The 21,754-nt window shown below is 40.3% G+C and overlaps 1 protein-coding gene across 2 annotated transcripts; it reads left to right on the forward strand.

The window, feature by feature from the left end:
* Positions 1–975: 975 nt before the first annotated feature.
* On the forward strand, positions 976–20,668 carry rin3 (Ras and Rab interactor 3). 2 transcript variants are annotated; one of them, XM_062396877.1, is made up of 14 exons: positions 976–1,108; positions 4,963–5,563; positions 8,337–8,448; positions 8,601–8,673; positions 9,125–9,216; positions 10,255–11,308; positions 14,228–14,408; positions 14,522–14,693; positions 15,212–15,333; positions 15,511–15,697; positions 16,899–17,030; positions 17,112–17,278; positions 17,780–17,894; positions 19,717–20,668. In XM_062396877.1, exons 1-14 carry the CDS (start codon positions 1,077–1,079, stop codon positions 19,974–19,976), a joined length of 3,300 nt encoding a protein of 1,099 aa, XP_062252861.1. In that variant the 5' UTR covers positions 976–1,076; the 3' UTR covers positions 19,977–20,668. The 2 variants fall into 2 exon arrangements, with proteins under 2 accessions (XP_062252861.1, XP_062252863.1); XM_062396879.1 differs by having other exon boundaries at positions 17,112–17,272.
* The last annotated feature ends 1,086 nt before the right edge of the window (positions 20,669–21,754 follow it).

A 21,754-nucleotide genomic window follows, 5' to 3' on the forward strand; every position in this document is an offset into this window, starting at 1 on the left:
ACAGGAAGCAGCTGCACAGTCACCACACTTGGCTGCGTTGGTGTGCATGTGTGTGTTTCTCTTTGACCACAGATGCATGTCCAGGCATCTCCACATCTGTTGTTATTTACAGTAAATGCAACTTGAGAGATCTGGGGCAGAAACTATACTTTGCTCTTGGGTTGTAGTTTTAAAATAAAACAAAAAATATGTGAATTGTTGAATTTGGAACATGAATAGTCTAAAAGGAGAGAGGGAGTTTCAGACCACGCCTTTTTCAACTGTGTCATGATTTAACTAGTTAATGTCAGTATTCAAATGTGGTTTGGACTATTTTAAAGCCTTCACAATATTTGTGGTAAAGCCTCTAAAAATACATTCATAGTCAAATTCCAATGTGTAACTCCAACCCTACCAGCAGCCTAGTTACTGCTTTTTAGCAAAACAATTAATCCCATGTGAAAAAAAAGAAAAAGGCATATAGATTAGAGAAGAGATAATCGGTGGAAATGTTGTGGGTAAAACAAATACACACAGCAGTCATGAAATCAGGAAGCAATGAGTGAAGTTTGCAAGAAACACGAGGTTGTACATTCCACAGCTTGAATGGAGCAGCATCTGGAAAGCTTTAAAAGCAGAGGGGAGGAGTGAAGGAGGCAGAGGAGGAGGCTCAAGGAGCATCTGCTGAATATTGAAGCTGTACGGGACATCAACATGGTTATATACCCATGATACATTTTGAGATTCAATGGTGTAAATAAGCCTGTTTGAAAATACAATCCAGTGGGTAAATATACCCATACTAATGAACTACAAGCGCTGAGACGTACATGTTTGTCACTGACAAATAAACAGTGTGGGGGAAGTCTGACCCCAAATGTCTGTGTCTTCCTGTCCGACGAGTTCAGGAAGTTGAGGCAGAAGGGGAGGGCTGACACACTTAAACACATTTTCCCTTTGCGTCTGAGTTTTTCCCTTTTCAGTCCTGCTCAGACGGGAGAAAAGAGTGGGGGGGGGGGACAGAGAACAAGGCGGGGTCTCAAATGGAGCTGAAGGGCTGACAGAGAGCAGTCCAACACTGAATCTGTGGAAATATTATGGAAGCCAGCGTCGTTCCCCAGGACACTGGGTGAGTTTGTGAGGGGTCTGGGGCAAAGTACAACCGAGTGAAAACTACAGAGCAGGATCTATATTCTGCTGAGGCATGAGGTCGTTGTAACGGCCGCAGAGGAGAGAGCTGGGGATCGAAAGTCAGACAGCCAGAGCTTGAAAAACAGATGTGATGACTCAACGGCTAATATATAGGTCACTGGCTTCTCAGAAGTTTTTGGAATATTCTGTTTTTATGTTGTCTCAACAGATCAGGTTTCTAATGTATGGACTCTAACAGAAAATACATTTGAATATGTTGAGTTTGTTTCAGAATCTGTTGCTGTTTGATTCTTCTCCTGTGGAAGATTATAAGGGGTTAAAAGTTGCCACTGGTCATTTAAAATGGCAGATCAGACAGTTATGAGGAGATTGGAAAGCTGGTTTGATTTTGAATATATTAAGGGTTTTAAGATTCATATTGTAATCTTTGAACCTTTAAACTTTGATTCAGTGATGGTGCTCAGGCAATATGTATGGGTCTGTATGTTTGGGTTCTGTTTTTGCTTGTGCAACTCCTCGGCTATACTAGATGAACTTGAGTGAACCTAGAGAGAGTTACCATGTTGTAACTGTGCAGACCTTAAGTTACAAGTTCACTCTGATCAGGTGACTACCTGTGTTTTGTTAAATCTTGACCATTAAGTACAAGGCAGGATAGTATGAAATATCATTGTAGCAGAAGACTTAAGTTAACATATGTAATTGTACTGTTATTGTTGCTTGATGTTGAGCAAATTTAAACTTAATTCGTTCAAATTAAAAAAAATATTGATCTTTGAATTGTGGCAGAGAAGAAGTATAAATAGCAGGACATTACAAAGATCAAGTCAAGTACATAAAGTACCTCAAAGTTTTACTGAAGTACAATACGTCAGTCAAATAGTTCAGTCGAACGGATTCATTGTCTCACTGAGTAAAGTGAATGTTCTGTTGCAAGAACTACACAGAGAGCTCCTTTACGCTTTAACCAAATGATCTTTAAGCCGTTGGACCAGAGGAAAATATAATTATTATTATTTTACATCTACCTGACTATGATAATAAATAAATACTAAATATCAGAGTCCCTGGTATTATCAAGTTTCTATCAGATATCAAATAATTAAAATAACATTCGAGAACTGCAATTTCTAATGCTAACTCTAAGATATAGCTGACATAACACTTATGCAGTTTTTTTTTTCTGTGAACCGGTAATGTCTGACTCAAACCGGACTTCTTTTTTTTCTACAGTTGTGTAATTTCCTCAGTGTTTAGAATTATCAAAATAGGACAAAAACAGAGGCCAATGAAGAGTGTTCCAAACCAGGGACCACGAAGGAGCCACAATTTACACAGAGGGGCCAATCCTATTTCTAATATACATGCACAATTCCTGGTTCAATGAGGTGCACATTTAAGTCATCTTTGTTTACTGTTAGCTCCGTAGCTTTGAGCATAGCCACACATATTTGAATATGTCACTTGTTCAAGCATATTTGGAGCTTAGAAAAATATTTTTGTCATATCTTTGGTTTTCACTGTTAGTAAGTTTGAAAAACATAAATAAAAGACCACTGAACAGACAGGGGGGATTTAGATTTCAGCTGAGGCACACTCCAGGATCCACCCCCTGGACAAGAAACGTATAGTCTATTCCTTTATTGGAACTTTTGAACATTTAGTTTATGGATTGTGTCTGATTTATCCTTTTAAAAGCCTTCTGTTGATATTGCTTCAAAAAGGTATCAATACAATGGTTACGTCATACACTGCCCTTTCATACCAGTGACTAGCTGCTGACTATGAGGCCCAGAAATGGATCATGGGATTGACTGTTGTATGCCCATGATGATGTTACTACATAATACGATAAAAAATGTTATAGTCACCCATATTCCAACATTCCTTCTTGTTGCACAGAACTCTCTTCGCCCTTCTGGTTTTAGTCAAATGTTTATGCAGAGACTAATAACACAGCCTTTTGCCAATAACATACACTTCGATTGGTTAAAGGTTAAAATAAGCATAGCCTACATCTTATTGTTAAATCTTGTGGAAAGATCAATACCAGTAAAAAATTAACCTATGTATTGCATGTGTTTATCGATATATCTTATTCCTCTGAAATGTTAAGCTCACTGTTTTCAAAACTATTGCTATACATTGGTGAGCCACACTGTTGCACTGGCTGACACATTTTGGTCATAAAACACCATGCCGTTTTGTTGCTTATAAGTGCTAGCTGCTGTGTATTAATCTAAACCTAAAAATAGTCTCCAACAAATGCACCATTTACCTGAATAATGTTCAGTAAAAGCTACAGAGATGTTACAGGAATTATAGTTCAGGGTTGGAACCTTTTGTCCTATCAAGGGTCATTTAATAACATCCTTTAAAAACTATACTAAATCATTACACACCTACACACACACCCATATATAAATATGTATATATATAACCAACCTCTCTGATGTGATGGCTGGAATTGCTTCTCTTTTGCGTGGTGTCTGATGTCAGATGGTAGTGTGGTTGATGATGATGATGATGCTCATTGTGAGAAATGAGATGATGATGATCATGATGATGAAGATCCATTCCTCACTTCAGTCTCAGTAAAAAATAAACCTTTGATAAACTACTGCATGGGTGGCAACTTAGTCAAAATGTGGGTCAAATCGCTACAGGATTAGTTTAATAATTAAATTTTAGGCTTATAAAATGGTGTTATTTACGCTGGTACGAATTGAATTTGAATGTCTGGGCTTCAGGACACTTGGATGACACCACAGGATCCACCCAGTGTTAAGTTGAAGCTTTTTTCCCAGTGGTGCAGGACACACTGCTAGGCACCAGAGAGTTGCTCGATGCATCATTATGCATTTCCTGCAGTCATTCGCTGATGTCAGCAGATGTGCATCTATCTTGAAAGTATATTCAGCTACCATTTCAGCAGGGCACAAGAGAGTGGACCAGCAGTAGGATCAAACTATCTGGCTAGCCAGTTCTAAAAGGGTACACAGAGGCTTAGACCATTGCGAGTCACTCTTCTGCCTTCATGGGACTTGCAGTTGGTGTTAAGGTCCTTGTGTTTGCCCCCATTTAAGCCACTGGGACAGTCAGAATTGAAGTGGCTATCTGCTGAAACAGTTTCCACATCCTGGGCAGCCTTAAGAGGGATATCTCTGCAAGACATTTGTGCTTCAGTAACCGGAGAGTTTTCATGAACCTTTGCTCGGTATTACGATGTAACTGTTGTTGCTTCTCATGCAGTCGCAACAGCCATCCTGTCAATGGTTTAATTAGAAAAGTATGCATTCCTGGTGACCTGGCTGGTATAAGAAATCCAGTTGCGAAAGCAGATTACGTAATGACAGTGGGTTTATACACTGTGGCATGCACACCATACCATCATATGGGCACAGTTAACGTTGTTGGTATAACTACTTGAGCTAAATATCCAGTGCAGTTCACCGTCGTCTGGTGGTCACCCAGAAGTCATAGGACCTTATTATGTCCGTTACCATCATTTTCACTGCATGTCCAAAGAACAGAAAGGTCAGAGAACAGCTGGCAGCAATTTAGTAGCAAGTCCAACAAATTGTAAAGGTGTTAAGTTGTATATGTTGTTTTTTCACAGCTTGTTCTGCCTCCTTTAAGTGATGACACAATCTGTCAGTTCATGTTCAAAACTGTTTCAAAAGGAACCTACTAAGCAGGGAGCCAGAAACAGGAGAGGGAACAGAAATCAGCATCAACCAGAGGGCTGTTTCTCGAACAAACTGATGTTAAGATGACATCAGTCCTCCGCAAGTTACCACCACTGACCTTTTGCCTTTCTTTCTTTTACAGCCACACAAGTGATCTGATAGGACCACTTGGTACAGCATCCATCCCCTCATCTTCTCCAATATCTCCAACCTTGCTGCCGTTGAACCTTCCTGCCCGTCCATGTCGACCCAAGCCGCTGCCTCCTACAGCAAAGTCCACCCAGCTCCCCTCTCGACCTCCTCTACCTCCATCCACACCTCCGTCCCTACCTCCTCCTCTTCCACCTGTCTCCAAACCTCCTCCCCCTCTCTCCTCCAATCCTCCTCCTCCCTCTGGTTCTCCATCTCTCCCCTCCAACCACCTTCCACCATCTTTCCTGCCTCCTCTCTCCCCCACTCCTGTCCCTCCTCCTCCTCTGGTGTCTCTACAGTCAACTGTGTCTAGTGATCCGACTCCAACTATGACTCCTTATTCCCCTGTTCCTCCATCCTCTCCCACTGTCTCATCCTCCTCCACTTCCTCATTACCCCCTCCACCTACCCCTGTTGTCCCGTCCATCTCTCCAATTCCTCCATCATTACTGAGTCCTATCGATCGCATGGTCGGGAGCGCCTCAGTATGGCAGCCCAAAGGACTCAGCCAGGACCAAGCGCTGAGTATACTGGAGAAAGAGACAGATGGGGTCGGTCAAACACACACAAACTTGTTGTGGTTGTCTAAAATCTTTGAATTAGAGATTTCTCTGAAATTAAAAATCAGTCCAGTTTTAAATGGCTTAATGACTAATTATTTTCATACTGATGAAAGGGAAATCTAGACACATTTCTGAAACATCTATTTATGTTTTTTTAGATGACATAAATAAGAAGGTTTGGTCCATTGTAAGTACCACCACAAAGTGTCACCACAAACAGGTCAGAGTCTGACAAAAGGAAGCTGTCTCAGCCATGATTGGAGCATGTTAAAAGAGGCAACTTCCTTCCTTCCTTGTCAACTAGTCTTCCACACAATGAGCAGACAGCAGAATGCGCTGTTTAGCCTCTATTTACTGTTTTCTTATAATTAACTTTTTCACATTGACATATTAACAAACATGGCAGATCTTGGGTTTGTCCCAAGTCCAACACCTGTCATCTTCAGCACTCAAAGCAATATTTTTTAACCTTTACAAAGTAACTCGGGCCTCAGCAGCCAAATATGGTGATTAAGTCTGTTAGGCCCGGTGTCTGGGAGATTACGTGGTTAAGCTTATCAGTGTGTTGAGCGGAGCGTGACTGCGTAGTCCCACTGACTTAGCGGAAATACAACCGAACGGTGAATATTACCCATGATTAAGATTAAGATTAAGATTAAGATCCATTTATTTATCCCAGGCATCCTGAACCAGCCTAACATATCGACAGTTAAGCTGCTGGGCGTGCTGCTCAGCTGCGACTATCACGAGATGGAAATGAGAATAACTCCCAAACATATTATGTGGATATTTTCCGGACTTTCCGTTTTTTAGAATAAGAGATTCTTCAACAGGAATATGTCTTGAACATTCAGTCAAGGGGTTGCACCTATAAGTAGAGCATTCAGCTGACATAGACATTTCTGGACCTTTTTCTTGCAAGTCTGAAATCAGCTTCAGTTTGTAACAAACTTCGTAAAGTTGCATAAGGCTATAACAAGCCTTCAGGTTGTTTTGAAGCTGCTATTTTTTGTTTAAAAATTCCATAGTGTTGCTTTAAATGCACATTCAAGCCCCATCAGTATAGGAAACTGTCGGAAATTTACCAGCACACATCACACTTAACCTGTAATCATTGTACACTTTCTCGAATACAACATCGAACAAGTTTTTAGAGCTACAGCCTACTGTGCAATGCCAGTGTAGTTGTTGTTGCTAGTGCACCCATAAGTTGTCTCAGTTCTTTTGTGCATTAATTTATTGATTCTCTACCTGTCCCTTTCTATGGTATATGTGTTCTAGTTATTTCAGATGCTGCTACTACCTGCTGTCCTCCACTAACTCCAGTTCTTCCTGTTTTTCAGCCACCTGTCTCTTCTCTGTCCACTTACTCACCTGCTTCTAAACCAGCTCCTTGAGTGTATTTATAAACCAGCCCATTCCTTCAGTCGCTGTCAGACTGTTTGTGGTTATTTCCAGGCTGTATAGATTTCCACCTTTACTTATCTATTTGTACTTGCCTGTTTTTTTTTAAAAGGCAGGCTAAAATGAGCACTCCCCACCCTGACTTCACCTTTTGCTTGTCCTTGCTAGCCTTGTCCATTGAGTCTTAATAAAGGTGAAGTGATGTGACCTTTTACTTGTGTATCAGGTCATTGGCTGGTTTAAGGCATGCACATTAATTAATATACATGAAACTGGAAGCTTATTATATTGTGGATTAAGAATGAATATTATTATTTTATTACTATGACAAGAAGGGTGCTTTGAGAGCACACACCTCTTCATGGCTAAAGCCCTATGCAATTGTTTTTCACCCTTTAGTCAGTCTACCTTTCACAAGGAATCTGTTGCACATGAGAGCAAAGTTTGTGCACATGCACCCTCGCTACCACCATAGATTTAATTAATTCTGTGTGAAACTCTGCGGGGAAAGTTAAACTAAACTTCTTGATCTGCCAATTTATTCAGATCCACATCAAAATCCATCCAGTGGTGTTTGTGTAATCCTGAAAACTGACATACAAGCAAAATTATAACACCAATGTATTTAGAGGAGGTGAATATGGTTGAAAGTTCAAATGTACTAATTTATTCATTTTATTGCTTTACAAATCTGATTCCGTGATAAATTTTTAGAATGTCCTTTTTTCTAAGAAATTGCAACTGTACTTTTTTATGAGACAGAAACAGTCAAAATAATAGAATCATATGTTGCATGAATGTACATTAGACCTATGTGCTTTTAGATCAGTTTGAATTGCTTTATAAAATGTTTCTATCCCCTTGAGCACAACTGTCTGATTGCAAGTCTTCATCTGAGCACAGTTGTCTCATGTATAGTATTTGTGTTGATTTGAATGACAGGATGTCCCTCTTAACCAAGGGTCCCACTGAGCTTTGATAAACCTCCATGATCGTGGTTTTAATGCACAGACATGAGATTTGTATCAATTGAAATTCGATTATTTAAAAGTCTGCCAACTGAAATCAATTTACCATCCAATATGCTCTTTCCTGGGAATATTTATATCAATACTTTTATCTATAAATTTGAGAAAACAACTTGATTGGTAACTTTAGGACGAAAACCTTAGGAAAAGTATTTGAACCACATATCAGTAGAGCTTTTGATGCTGTAACTCAGGGTTGTGTTATGTAAAACAATATTTTGAAACTGTTTTTAATAAGAAATACAAGTTTGTGCTGTATGCTACATGCACTATATTTAAAATCTGACGTTTAATTTGTCTGTGTTCTGTGCTCATGCTGACATTTGCAGGCCTTCCTGGTTCACAGCACAGAGGACAAGGAACTCACACTGTCAGTACACCTGCCAGATGACAAGGGGGTGCCGCTCGTACACAGTGTGATGGTCAAGCAGCACAAAACATGTATGTGATACACAACACAGCAGCTTCTGCTCTAAGGTTCTGCTATTCAAGTTTCAAGTGGTATAAATAGAAAATGCAGAAGGTGCATGTTTGAGCTAAGCTGACATGTTGGAGCAGTTAGAGGTTATTTCTTGAAATATTTTCCGTCACAGTTGTTCATTTAGACGGTTCCTCCCTGGTGTTTGATGACATCTTCAAACTGATCTCCTTCTATTGCGCCAGCAGGTAAAATACACACACACGCACACACATCAAACACAGAAATGTTATCTATACAATATATCTGTAAATTCTCAACCTTTCTGTTTAAAGTGCCTTGATATATGTTGTGATTGTTTGTGTTAATAGCTTAAGCGAAATGTGAATAGATGAAAATCAGATCACATATAATGAGCAATATATTACACTAAAGTCACGCAGCATACATACTGTATATGCACAATACATAAACATACATACACGTACATGTATGTAGGAATGTACACACATACATATTCATACGTTGAGGAAAAACTCACACCAAGTGCCTAGGAAATTGCATAACACACATGGAAATAAACCGGGGTACACACATATACACATACACACACACACCCACACGAATGCCATGACAGAGTGTTATGTCAGAATATTCCCTGCTTACGCTGAACGCTGGCTAATTGAATCCACCAATCAGGGACATCCTGACCGTCCGACTGAGGTTACCCCAGGCCATTATCACGGCAACTAAGAGAGAGGAGCTGGAGGTCATCTCTGCTTTGGGTGCAGGTAGATAAATCTACATCATCAGAGCACTGAAGTTGGGTCATTGCTGAAAGCAAAATACAGCGGTGAAATAAAAAAAGGATTGACACTAAAAGCCCTACTTTACAGAGACGTTTCAAAGCGAAGTGAAGGACAGCGTGAATAAAAACATACAGACTCATAATGAATGGACACTTAGGCGTTGACACAAGCCAGGTAAAATATATGACATGAGAAAAACCAGCATGGATAACCAGAGTATACAATGTGTAATGTAAGCATTGTATCACATTTACAGGACATATTGGACATTGGAAGGTCCTATGTTATTGTAAAAATATATATTATTGTCGTCTGAGGATATATTTAAAGTTTCTATATGTCCCTTAAAAGTAGTTAAATGTTCTGGAGTTTTATTCATGAGAATTAGAGTGGTACATTGACAATACTGATACTGTTCTCAAAGCCTCCAGTTAAATGTCAATCTATGGGGGACGGATAGTTTAGCTTAGCATAACAACTTAAGGAGGAAATATTCAACCTTGCTCTCATAATTTGTTCAATTACTCTTTAAGATCACTCATGAACATGTTATATTTCATTGAATCAGCATAAAGACACAGGGTAAAAAAAAATAATTATGTGGTGCTATGTGCAGGACTATTACATGAATGAGCAATGACAGGAAGTCTTTGTCTCTTTTGGTTTCCTGGCGACCTCAAGGTGACAAAGCTCCCACTACAGCCACTGCAACCAGCTAAGACAAAATCCCTCTCTTGAACCTAGAATTATTTCTCAATTCTTGTGAAATGATTAACTGTATTTAAAAGCAAATCTTGACATCTTCCTTTAATCATATCAAATAAAACAACAATAAATATGGAAAATTATCAGCACAAGATCAACAATGAATGTTGATGCTCAGCAATGAAAGAATAGTGATATAATATGACATGAGATAGATACTTTTTAAAGAACAAACTAAAAAGTATATATTAGCTAATACATCATCTTATATGTGAGCTCAAAGCAACTTGTCAACACTGGCTGCATGTGTTGCAGATTTCTGGATGTCGGAGCTGCACCAGCAGGCAAAGAACCAGGACCTGGTTCTGGATCAGAACAGTCTGTACATGTACGTCGACCCGGTCACTGTAGAGGACAGCCCCAACAAAAACCTGAACCCTTCCTCTGTGTCCAATCAAAACATTGCCTCCTCCCTGCAGAATGGAGAAGCCCCACAGAAAGACAGCCAAGAGGACAAAACTCAGTCCAAGACCAAGACCAACCAGGAGATTAAATACAAACGCCCCCCACCCCGCCCACCCAGCCTTGGCTCAGGGTCTGGGATGGGCCTCCTCTTCTCCTCTCCCCCCTCGCCTCACCCTCCATCTTCTGTACCTCTAGCAGCGGTGAGAAAAGAGGAAGGAAGGGGAGGAGGTGTGGAGAAAGAAGAGAGGAAGTCAATGTCAACATCACCTTCTCCGTCGAGGCCTCCTGTCCCCCCGCAGAGCCGTGGTGCTCCGCCTCTGCCTCCTGCTCCTCTCCGTCGCACCTCCTCCAGGAAAAACACTGACCAAGAGGTAGGAGAAGGGACGGAGAGAGAGAAGGGACAAAATCCTGACAGGAGAGCTGAGAATAATGGGGGAGGAGACAGAGGACAAGAGAAAACAGGAAGTAAATCAGGTCTGCTGAGTGAGGGAGTTGAAGAAGAGAGCAATAGCCAAAATCTAGAGGAGGTAAAAAAAGACAGAGAAAAGAGTGAGAAACAGGATGAGAAGGGGCAAAAAGAGGTCAAAATGGGAAAAGAAGAGGACAAACTGAAATCTGGTTCACAGTGTCCGTCATTAGTGAAGAGACCGTCACGTCCAGTCCCTCCACCCAGGAGGAAGCCATGTTCCCCAGACGCACCTGTGTGCCCCAACCAGGCTGAAGGAGGTTTAGCCAATCAGAGTGCCGGGATGAAAGTCCCACCTCCCTCGCCAGCGCGGAGGCCAGATGTGTCACTATACTCACCACAGGGAGGCGCTGCTCTGGTAACTGACCCGGACTCCTGCTCTACCAGCAGCACAGAAGAAGAAGGAGAGCCGACCCAGGAACAGGAGCTGAACCACAGGTAGGTTTTGATTGGCTGGTTATGGCAGAGGCAAATGGGCTGGAACACTTCCACTCAGAAAAACTCATGAATGGCACGTTTTACCTAAAATGATGTGAAACAATAAACTATCCAGGGATGTTGGGGACAAGGACTAGGCCACAAATGTTATACTTTATTATTACCATATTAATGGCTACTTTAATATTGTATGATAATAAAATTCCATAAAAGTGTTCATCAGCCTATACATGGTTTCATATCATCAGTAACAGGAAGTGCTTAGATACATTAAAAGAACCTTGCTTTAATAGATTACCTTAGATTTAATCCTGATGACTTGGACTCAAGTAATAGGAACACGACTCAGCCTTCTTCCTTGATGGATCAGACTTGGACTCGACTCAGGCACAAGGTCAAATGATTCAATTATATATTTTTTTCCCCTATCTTTCTTCAAAAATAAATCGTCTTTCACATTGAGGACAGGAATTATTGGCTTCACGTTCACATTTTGTAATGCTTTCACCCGAAACTCTCCGCTCAGCAATCAAATTGTCCCTGCTTGTGCATGGATTTGCTCTGCTTGTACTCTGCTTGTACTCTGCCTTTACTCTGTTTGTGCTCACATTATGCTCAAATTGTGCACTTGCATTCAGATTTCCAGTCGAAAGCTCTTCTCCTTGCACTCATGCTACTTCTGTGAACGCGTTAATCAAGTCCGTCATAATTCCTCAACCAATAGATATGTGTAATAATGACAAGTTAAATTGTCCCCCACTCGTTGTGGGTGTGTTAGCTTTATGTCTTTGAAAGTGCAGTACAGGCAGTTCATTTAACCAGGATCATGCTCTCCCGCCCTCCATGACATAATTGTTACACTGGCTTCCCATCAGTGTGCTTGAAGAAAAAACTATGACAGCTGCATGAAGCAGGGGTCCAGCAGATCCCTGGTCAACATGGGGCGGCAAAAATCAAGGATTCATTCATCATCTATACACCTAGCATTCTACTGTTTGGGGAATTTTGACTGACTTGCTGCACAAAGAATCCAAGAGCAGATGAGAAATCAGAGAGAAGTTACACGCTCAATAAATAGCAGCGTAAGCGCAAGAAGAGCTGGAGTGCAGGAAATCTGCTTCCACACCCACAGTTGGAGCAGCAGCAGATAAGCACAAGCAGGGGCTAGTCGAGGTCAAGCACAGGGTTTCCAGCATTGAAAGCATTAAAAAATCTGAATGTATAGTTAATTAGTCCTGCCCTCAGACTGAAAGACCACAGTCTTAAATAAAGATCAGAAAAAAACAACTACAATATATACAGTATAGGCAATTAGTTTATTTTTACTAGGGAGATTGTTTTCCAGTCTATTTGGGACAACGGTTGTCAAGTAGTTATGGGGGATGGTTTTTTGGTCATTTTAGTTTAAAGGGATGGCGTCTCCCCCTCATCCCCCTGCAAATGGCCTGGTCTATACTGTATATGCAACCAGGAAATGTGCCTTCTGAATTATGTGAAGGATTTCTTGTCAATCATCTTTAACTAATTTGGAAATTCATCATGTTTTCAAAATATTAATGCAGAGCCAGCCACTGAGGTGTCGCTGATGTACATGGACAGGTCTGAGTCAGTGTGCGCCCTATAGGGAAGTCTTGTTTTAATAAACCATGTGACTATGTAGATGCACACATGGTACAAGAGGAGGAAGAAAGGTTCCAGAATAACCATTTGTGGTAAACCAAAACAGAAAAAACAACATCTCTACAATGTTTAATGTACACTTCTTAAAGGCTTCTGATTCACTGACTGTGTGACATCAAGATCGGCTTTCTTTGTATCCCATCTACAGAGTATAAGGTTATTTATCTGTAGCAGGTTACTTTAAATGAGTTAAGTAAAATGTTGGACCGCTGTAAAAGGGAAACAACACTTTTCTGTTCTTAGATCCTCCAGTAGATCTCCTGAGATTTTAACATGTTAAACTCTCTAGTTTTTACTAAGAGGGCAGCCAGAAACAAAATCAGCCTGTGAGCAGCTGTTCTGTGGACGTAGGAGAATGATCAGAATGTTTAGAGCTGACAGAAAGACCATGGAAACTGAGATAACCTCAGAAGCAGCAACACCTTCTACTCACTGTGGATGTTCTTCAAGAGCAGGTTGCACTCCTGTCAGACAAGAAGAGAAATGTGAGGCTGCAGTGACACAGACCCACCAGCACCAGACCATTGAAGAGTGAAAAAACTTAGCCAGGTCGGATGAATCAGGATTTCTGCTGAGGCGGCAGATTGTAGAATCACAATCTGGAGCAAATGCATCAATTTTTGGGCACAGTTGACCAACTTTGAATGGCTTCTTTCAGCGTGGCAGAACAACTTGCAGGTGTAGTAAGAGTCAGGGTAGAGTAAGAGATTAGCAGCTTTAATGAGCAGCTGACAAATCTGTATAAACTATAGGATTCAGTCATGGAGCTGAATCTCAAAGGAAGATTTCTGAGATGCCCCAAAGAACTGGGGCTGTTTATCAACTAAGGGAGGAACCAGTATTATTAGGTATTAGTATGTTCCTCACAATGCTTGGTGAGAATGAACTCGATATTTAAAACGTACTTGTGCAGTGCCTATTGCAAACCTGCCTGTTTGGAATGGGTTGTTTGCTGGTTGGAGTTTTCTTAAAAAAAAAAAAAAAAAATTGTAAAAGTGACCTGCAGTAATTGAGAAGCAGCAAGCACATTTTTTGTATTACTTTTAAGGTGTGATCTTGTCTACACCTTATCAGGTAAAAGCTTATACAATGTCTGACCTGAAAAGGTTATTTGCTTTTTATTATCAACAAAGAAAGAAAATTCAGTCACTTCACAGAAAGTTCCTTCAATGTTTCTAAAAGTGCCACATGCAAGTTACAAATCAATCTAAAGTTGCATTTATTGTTTGTTTTCTTCAGGTGTCCTGCAGAGAGCCGTAGTCCCAAGGCAGCAGTGAGGAGGACCCCCACCACCATTATGTTAGACCGAGCCCGCTACCGCCTGTCCAGCGTCATCACCGGCTTCATCAGCCATGACCGCCGCCTCACACAGCGCATTGTAGAGCTGGCCAGGGACCCTCTGAGCTACTTTGGCAACCTGGTGAGTACGCAGTAGAAGACAGATTCATAGTGAGTTCCACAATAGTCTGATGTGTGTGGACTGCTCTGGATAACAGCGTCAACCAAAAGCCTAAAACACAAATACACCTGTAGGTCAAGGAGCACCGTGCTTTCACCCTGGAGACCATGACAAACCACTTCTCGTCCACCGAGCTGTTGCAGGAGATCAGACAGATGATGACTCAGCTGAAGAGTTACCTGCTGCAGAGCACAGAGCTGCATGCCATGTTGGAGCCGCAACATCAGAATGTACAAGACAAACTAGGTGACTTTACCACTATGCTATATTTTATTTATCATGTTTTCTGTCTTTTTGTCTCATGTGGGACCAGAGCTTCAGAGAATTCTTTCAAACTGTTATTTCTTCTATATATTTTGCTTTGTATTCTACTACTGTAAAAACAGTACAATATCATATACGAGGGGTGATCCTGAAAGATGCAGTTGAGTTACATAATGAAAAATGTTTTAGAAACTTAGAATTTGTTCTGACATCAATGTGTTCATGTGCTTCAAAGTTGCAATGGGGTTTTAAAGCAAAAAAGAACTTGAATGAATAAGTCTTGGCCTTGTGTATAGTTTTAAGGTTGTTCGTTTATTATATAATAATAATAATAATTATATGATGACAAGATATATAATTTATTTCCCTATTTTTAATTTTATACAATGATGAGGATGTATGTTGTTTTAAGCGATAATTTACAATGTATACATTGTATACATCTTCTTGTGCTTAATGTGTCTGTGTGTGTGTGTGCGTGTGTGTGTGTGTTCATGCAGATAGCATAGTAGAAGCTGCTCTGTGTAAGAGTGTGCTGAAGCCACTAAGGGAGCCAATTTACAAGTGTCTGCAGACACTACACTCCAACGACAACAGCCTGAAACAACTGACACAGAACCAGGTACAAAACAGCATGAGCTCTATCACAGGGGTTATACAATTAGCCGGGAAGTGATGCTAACGTACCTATTTACAATTCTTACTAACATGTAATGTACACTACAGCTGCAGGAGACTACTACTGTACATTTAATAGCAGCAGCACATGTGATGTTGCCTGTGTGTGTTGTTGTGTCAGTCTGTTCTTCTAGGAAGCACCACCACAGCCTTAGGAGTAACCACTTCTGTCCCTGAGGCTTCTGCTATGGAGAAGATCAGCATCAAACTGAACAACCTCCATCTAGACTATTCTCCCCAGAAAAAGATCGAGCTCCTGCTCAAGGCCTGCAAGATCATCTACGAGTCCATGTCCGTCAGCTGCCCCGGTCAGAACCCCCAACACACCTACTAACCTCTGAACCCTAAAGGCTCATTTATTCTGCCTTTACGTACGATAAGAGATATTTCAATTTTAAAAAATGTAACTGTCGCGGGCCAGATACATCCATGTGTTCATTACATTATCATGGTTGTCAAGCAATTCATCCACTAGAGGTCAGCACAGAGGTGAGAGTTTCTGACAACAATTTAGTGGTCATGGTGAACGATGTCACTAAAATGTACCTCTACACTAGAGGCTGTGTTGCTTCCTCAAAAAGTTCCACCAATATTGTTATTTCTCCCTCATGTCCAATAGTCGTCTCCCTTGAACTACGATTTCCAGTGCTATTGCTCCATTTCGGCTGTTTCTGCTGAATCTGTTCATCTTTAAGAAGATGAGCACAAATCTGGATGAAATGAACGCAGAGTACTGACACAAGGCTCTCTCTGATTCTGTCTATGTTTATATCATTGAGCATAAATTAGCCTTTAAGCTGTCCTTATGTCGGTTTTAATAAAAGTTAATCAAGAAATAAACAAAGTTTACCGCACCATGAGATATGATTGTTTTGCAGCTTGTGTTCTGTGAATATATTAATCACACTAGGCTCCAGATACATAGAGCTGCATTCATTGTAAAAAAATCTTATATATACACAGGAAGTGTTCTATGGTGTGGATGGTAACTAAACATGATTTGGATATTCATGGGAGCTAATGTTTTAAATTACGATAAAATATATATATATATATATATAACAATATATAATCTTTCCATAGCAGTTTTTTTGATAATGTCAATATGTGGCTTAGTTCTTTTTTTTGGGGAGTTGTGGTTGTTCTATTCCACCATGTGTTTTGCCATTGGAACCAGTTTTCCCCAATATCTTTCTGCCAGATAGCTTGAACACTGAAAGGCTTTTTGGTTTTGAATATGTATAGGAAAGGATTGTGGTTTAGGTCAAAACAGACCCTTTCACAACATGAACCAATTGCAAAGGCTTCGGCTCATTTTAGAATTGCTCCAACAGTACATGTGCATATCTTAGAAGCCATGATTGCAAATAACTTACATGAATAAGTGATTCAAATTATCCAGTTAAGATCAAATCTTGGTTCCTCTGTGGAGTGTGTGTGTTTGCGTGTGTGTGTGTGTGTGTGTGCATGCGCTAATTAATGTGTGTGTGTATGTGTGTGTGTGTGTAGGGCGGGCCTACGGCGCTGATGACTTCCTGCCTGTAATGATGTACGTCTTGGCCAGATCCAATCTGTCCAACCTGCAGATGGATATCGATTATATGATGGAGCTGATGGACCCATCACTAACAATAGGAGAAGGTATTATACATAAATATATGCCCAGAAGCAGTTCTTCCTGTGGACATGTTAATTACCTGACTTGATGGTGTGTGTGTGTAGGTTCCTATTATCTGACCACCACCTATGGCGCTCTGGAGCACATAAAGTCTTTTGACCAGCAGAGGTCAGCAACACGGCAGCTCAGCAGAGAGGTTCAGGACTCCATCCACCGCTGGGAGAGACGACGCACACTCAACCAAGAGCGAATGGCCCAAGGATCTGTGCGGGTACACACACATACACACACATTGACCAATATTAGTTTCTTGTAAAAATGTACTTACTTTAACCGAAACTACTACTTGTTTAACTCCAAACCCTTATCCGAACCTTAACCTTATCATAAATCACATCTTCACCATTAAATGTTATCATTCTCCCTTATGGGGACCTGGTTTTGGTCCCCATGAGGAAGAAAATAATTTTAATTTGACTGTGTAAACAGATTTACTTCCTCGTAACAGAAGTCATACTTACACATGCAGAACATGGACCATTGAAGAATGCTGTCAGTCATAGCGTGTACTATGGCTCAAACACAATATGATCAAATACAAAATGTACTGACAAGTATTTCCTCATGAACAAATAAAAAACATGTTGACGGTATGTTTATTACTCATATTTACAAAAGTAAATCTGAGAACAGAAAAGTGCAGGTGGAGTCATAGGGACACGAGCTGGAGTGTTATATTTCTGTAATGTGTTTGTGTATGTGTGCTGTGTAGGACTTCCTGACAGTGTGTTGTCCTGAGATTGGAATCGACCCGAAAACTCTGGGTGTCCTCCCCACGACGACCATCCAGCAGCTTTCTGAGCAGTGTGCTGCTCGCTTTGAACAAGGTGAATGTCTGGAAGAAGCATTTCCATAAAGTTTAAAGACGTTCAAGACACTGATTTCATGTATTTATGAAGAGGATGAGCTAACTGTAAACTGTTATTCATTCGTTATTTTCTCAGATATGAAAAAGCTGCTCCATAGCGACAGCAAACATTGCAGACGTGTCTTCCCATGAAAAGTAAATTGATCTGAAAATTCAGTGAAGCGCCTCTTCAGTTATTTAAGATGTATATGTAAGACAATAGAAGTACTGAAAAATCTAAATAAGTAGACCAGACTAAATACAATTTGGGACAGGCTAAAACTTAAATCCAAAGGGATTTAGGGAAATGCACGTAATCCCTTTATTTCTAAGAGCCGAATAGAAAGAATGTCGATATAGAGCTGGGGTTAATCTATAAATTAGCATAAAGGTAAAGACTCCTATTTACCTTTAATATAGCTAAAAAATAGCTAATCATGCTCTTTTTAAAATGATAACAGAACATACCTAAAATGTCGGAAGATCAATTGATTAATTTGTGCACAAACATACACATAATCATGAGAATTTAGAACTATTTATTTAAGACAAACAGTGGGGCATGTTGTAATCTATAAAGAGAGATTGCCACCGGTCATTTGGTACCACCCAGAGAGTGTAAATAAAGATGGATGGCCGATCTCCATCCAGAAATGATGCCAAATTATCCAAGATGCGAATGCTGCCATCTTGTGGTGAAGTAGCGATTGGAGAATGGAGCCATGATATCAAGGTCACATGGATTAACATACATCAGTGTGCTAACAACTACCTAAAATGACAAAAAAAAAAACTATTTTGGCAGTTCATTTGACTCGCATTTTGACTATTAACTTTTGCTCATGTACCCTCTACTAACATATTCTTCGTCCAACCACCGGGGGGGATTGGCGACGCTTTAGCTTCACTTTTTGGGAGCCGTCATGTCGTCCATCTTTATTCATAGTCTATATGACACCACCGTGCTTGAATAAAGACAGAAAAACAGATGAATACACGTTTGTCAAGAGACACAAATTAAACAAGCAAAACACAGCAGGTTAGTAAGTAAGCTTTGGAGGTGAAGGTATGAATATAGATTATTAATTATTTTCAGAGAGCCCGGCTAGCTTTTTCTCCCTGCTTCTGGAATTTATGCTAAGCTAGCCAAAGCGCTCTACTCAAGCTCAGTACTGAACACACAACCATGAGCTCAATATTGAACTTTAAGAAAATCTTCTTGGCAGTGTTTTAATCTTCGTTAGGTTTATGCCAAAAGTAACTGTTTATTTTGCTGGTAATCTTAATGCTAATTAGTTGCTAGTGTTAATAAGTGAGTATTTGAGTTTCCTGGTGTCAAAAATGTGCTTTTCTTATTGGGTATTGTGTCTTTTGCACAACCATGGCGTTTCAACACATGAACTCCTGAGACTGTCCGCAACGTTGGGTCGTTACGTTCTTCTTCACACATGAAAAACTGAGAAGGAGATTCTCCATCAGTTCCACAACACAGAAATCTCTGGAGCGTTCTGGTGAGGGGTGGTGCAGCAGGCAGAGGCAGGATGGAATGTGTACATTCCTCTGTGGAGATCACATGTTTTTGTTTACTGCACATCAACACACCGGTGTCCGCTCACATCACCACAAACTCTCTTGAAATCTTTGTTGGCATCACTGGGATGTTTGCGTTCTCACATACAGCCCCTCCAGATAATGTCAGGAGTTCAATTTAAAGTTCAGTACATGTCTGAAATCACCAATAGATTATCTCTGCACTGTTAAGTCATATGTTTGTAACATGCCTCCGTGTTTTTCTCCTGCAGACTGCTACACACTCAGTGTGTATATGGATGGCGTTGAGCGGCCCCTGGCCTCTACAGAGCTGGCCCTTAGTGTTAAGAACAGCTGCCAGCCCGGAGCCTACTGCTTTGTCTATCACCCCATCGAGGACCCCGGCAAACAGCCTGGCCGCAGCTGCCCCAGTGATCCGCCCCCAGCTCTTCCTACAGAGAGCTTCTTCGCTGCTGACGAAGTCACAGTGGAGCCGGAGGCGGAAGAAGAGGACAGTCTGATTAGTTTATAACTGCTCCAGCAACACAGTGGATCCTGCTGTATCACTATGGCAACCAATAACACAAGTGCACCTGAACTATTTATCTTATTCAGAGTCCAGACGCACATGGAATATAAGCATGCAAGATAACTGAAGGATCGACTCTGAGCAAACATGTATATATGATATTACTCTCTTCTAATGCATAAATGAGGCAGGGACCAGTCTTGTGTCCACACAGTCAGCTGTGGTCCCCTAACTTAAGGCAGGAGAGATGAAGTTTTTTTTTTAACAAGGGGTCTGGAACCCCAGGGACTACAGGAGTATATGTTTTTTTTAAATGTAAAAATGCATGTGATTTCAAAATACACGTACATTACCATGTTTAAGCTTTACACACTCTATGATACTTGATGCTTGAGACAAAACTGGCGTAGACTGCAAGTTACAAAATATATTGGTTCAAGATAATAAGAACAGGACAAATTTTAAAATTTTTTAAAAACAATTCCACACCATTTTGACCAATTTTACATTGTGATAAATAACCTCCCAAAACACTTATTTGAATGGGGAAAACTCATTGACACTCTTATTTAAAGCAGAGGTATATAAGCAGCTATATGAACCAATTATTAATATTCATTCCAGAAGTGTCCTTCCACATTTGTTTTCTATATACTGATACTAACTATATTGTAAATAAACTGGTTTTCACAGTTTGACCGTTATTTTTCTTGTTTATCTCTACAAGGATTTGTTCTTTTTAACAATATTTCTATTCTATAGTTCTATCTGAAAATAGGTCTCCAATATGAGATGATAAATAATGATTTGCACAAGATTTATTAATCATGTACCAACCATTATTAAAGCAGCCGTTTGATAGGCAGGCTGCGACTGACTGGACAACATGACCACTTACTGTACCTGAAAAAAACGATTTGGTCACAACTAAGGAAGCATTTATTAATTGTACTATCAGCCAAAGTAATTTTACCACCTGAAAATGATTCCTGACCAATGACTTACAATTGCTAAATGAGGTATCAGCAAATGACTCACCAACCAGAAAAAAAGCCTGTTTAAGTTAAGTTAACACAACATCGGAAAAAAATGTGGCATCCCAAAAAAGGTACATAGGAGGATTATGCGATTATAAGTTGTCCAAGAGACAATATCATGTCACACAAAGGAGCATGACACTGTGGGAGAGAGAAAAGGGAAAAAAGAAAAGTCAAATGTTCATCGGAAACAAATACCAGCTGGAGAAATCTTAACATGAAAGTGTCCTTGTGAATTCAGACATGAATTGTGAAATTCAATTATTGCAGAGGAAATCACCTTTACAATATAAAAGTTGTAAAAACATGAATGTCACAAGAATGATGCGAACAACTGGAAATCAACAGACAGCGGCTAACATGATAGAACATTCCAGCTTCAGTTTTCATGTTTTTCCCCAACTGACAAACTGACACCATCATGCAGCAACTGACAAAGGGAGCAGAGGTGAGTAAGCATGTATGATTACTATCTTTCCCCCTAAATGTCTCTTTGTTCATCCTTAACAAGAACGTGTGGTGTACACACTGTTCAACCAAGTACAACATCATGAAAGCCTTTGAAGGAGAGAAAGTGTGCCCTCAATCCATATTTGTATCGTTCTTTTCATTGAGGCTGCAAAGACAGGGGTGACTCTGAAATGAAATCCGAAAGGACTTAGGACAAGCCCCCCCCCCCCCATATATAAAGATGGATGAAGTGTCTCCACTTCCTGCCACTGTATGAAAATGAAACTAAACTAT

This window comes from Platichthys flesus, chromosome 10 (assembly GCF_949316205.1).
Source record: "Platichthys flesus chromosome 10, fPlaFle2.1, whole genome shotgun sequence".
Lineage (NCBI taxonomy): Eukaryota > Metazoa > Chordata > Actinopteri > Pleuronectiformes > Pleuronectidae > Platichthys > Platichthys flesus.

Bases quoted from the DNA above. Each gene is read 5' to 3' on its own strand.
- rin3 (XM_062396877.1), top strand. From the start codon at position 1,077: ATGGAAGCCAGCGTCGTTCCCCAGGACACTGG. The intron at 8,674-9,124 runs GTAAAATACACA...TCCACCAATCAG, and splicing joins TCCTTCTATTGCGCCAGCAG to GGACATCCTGACCGTCCGAC. The intron at 17,279-17,779 runs GTACACACACAT...TGTGCTGTGTAG, and splicing joins TGGCCCAAGGATCTGTGCGG to GACTTCCTGACAGTGTGTTG.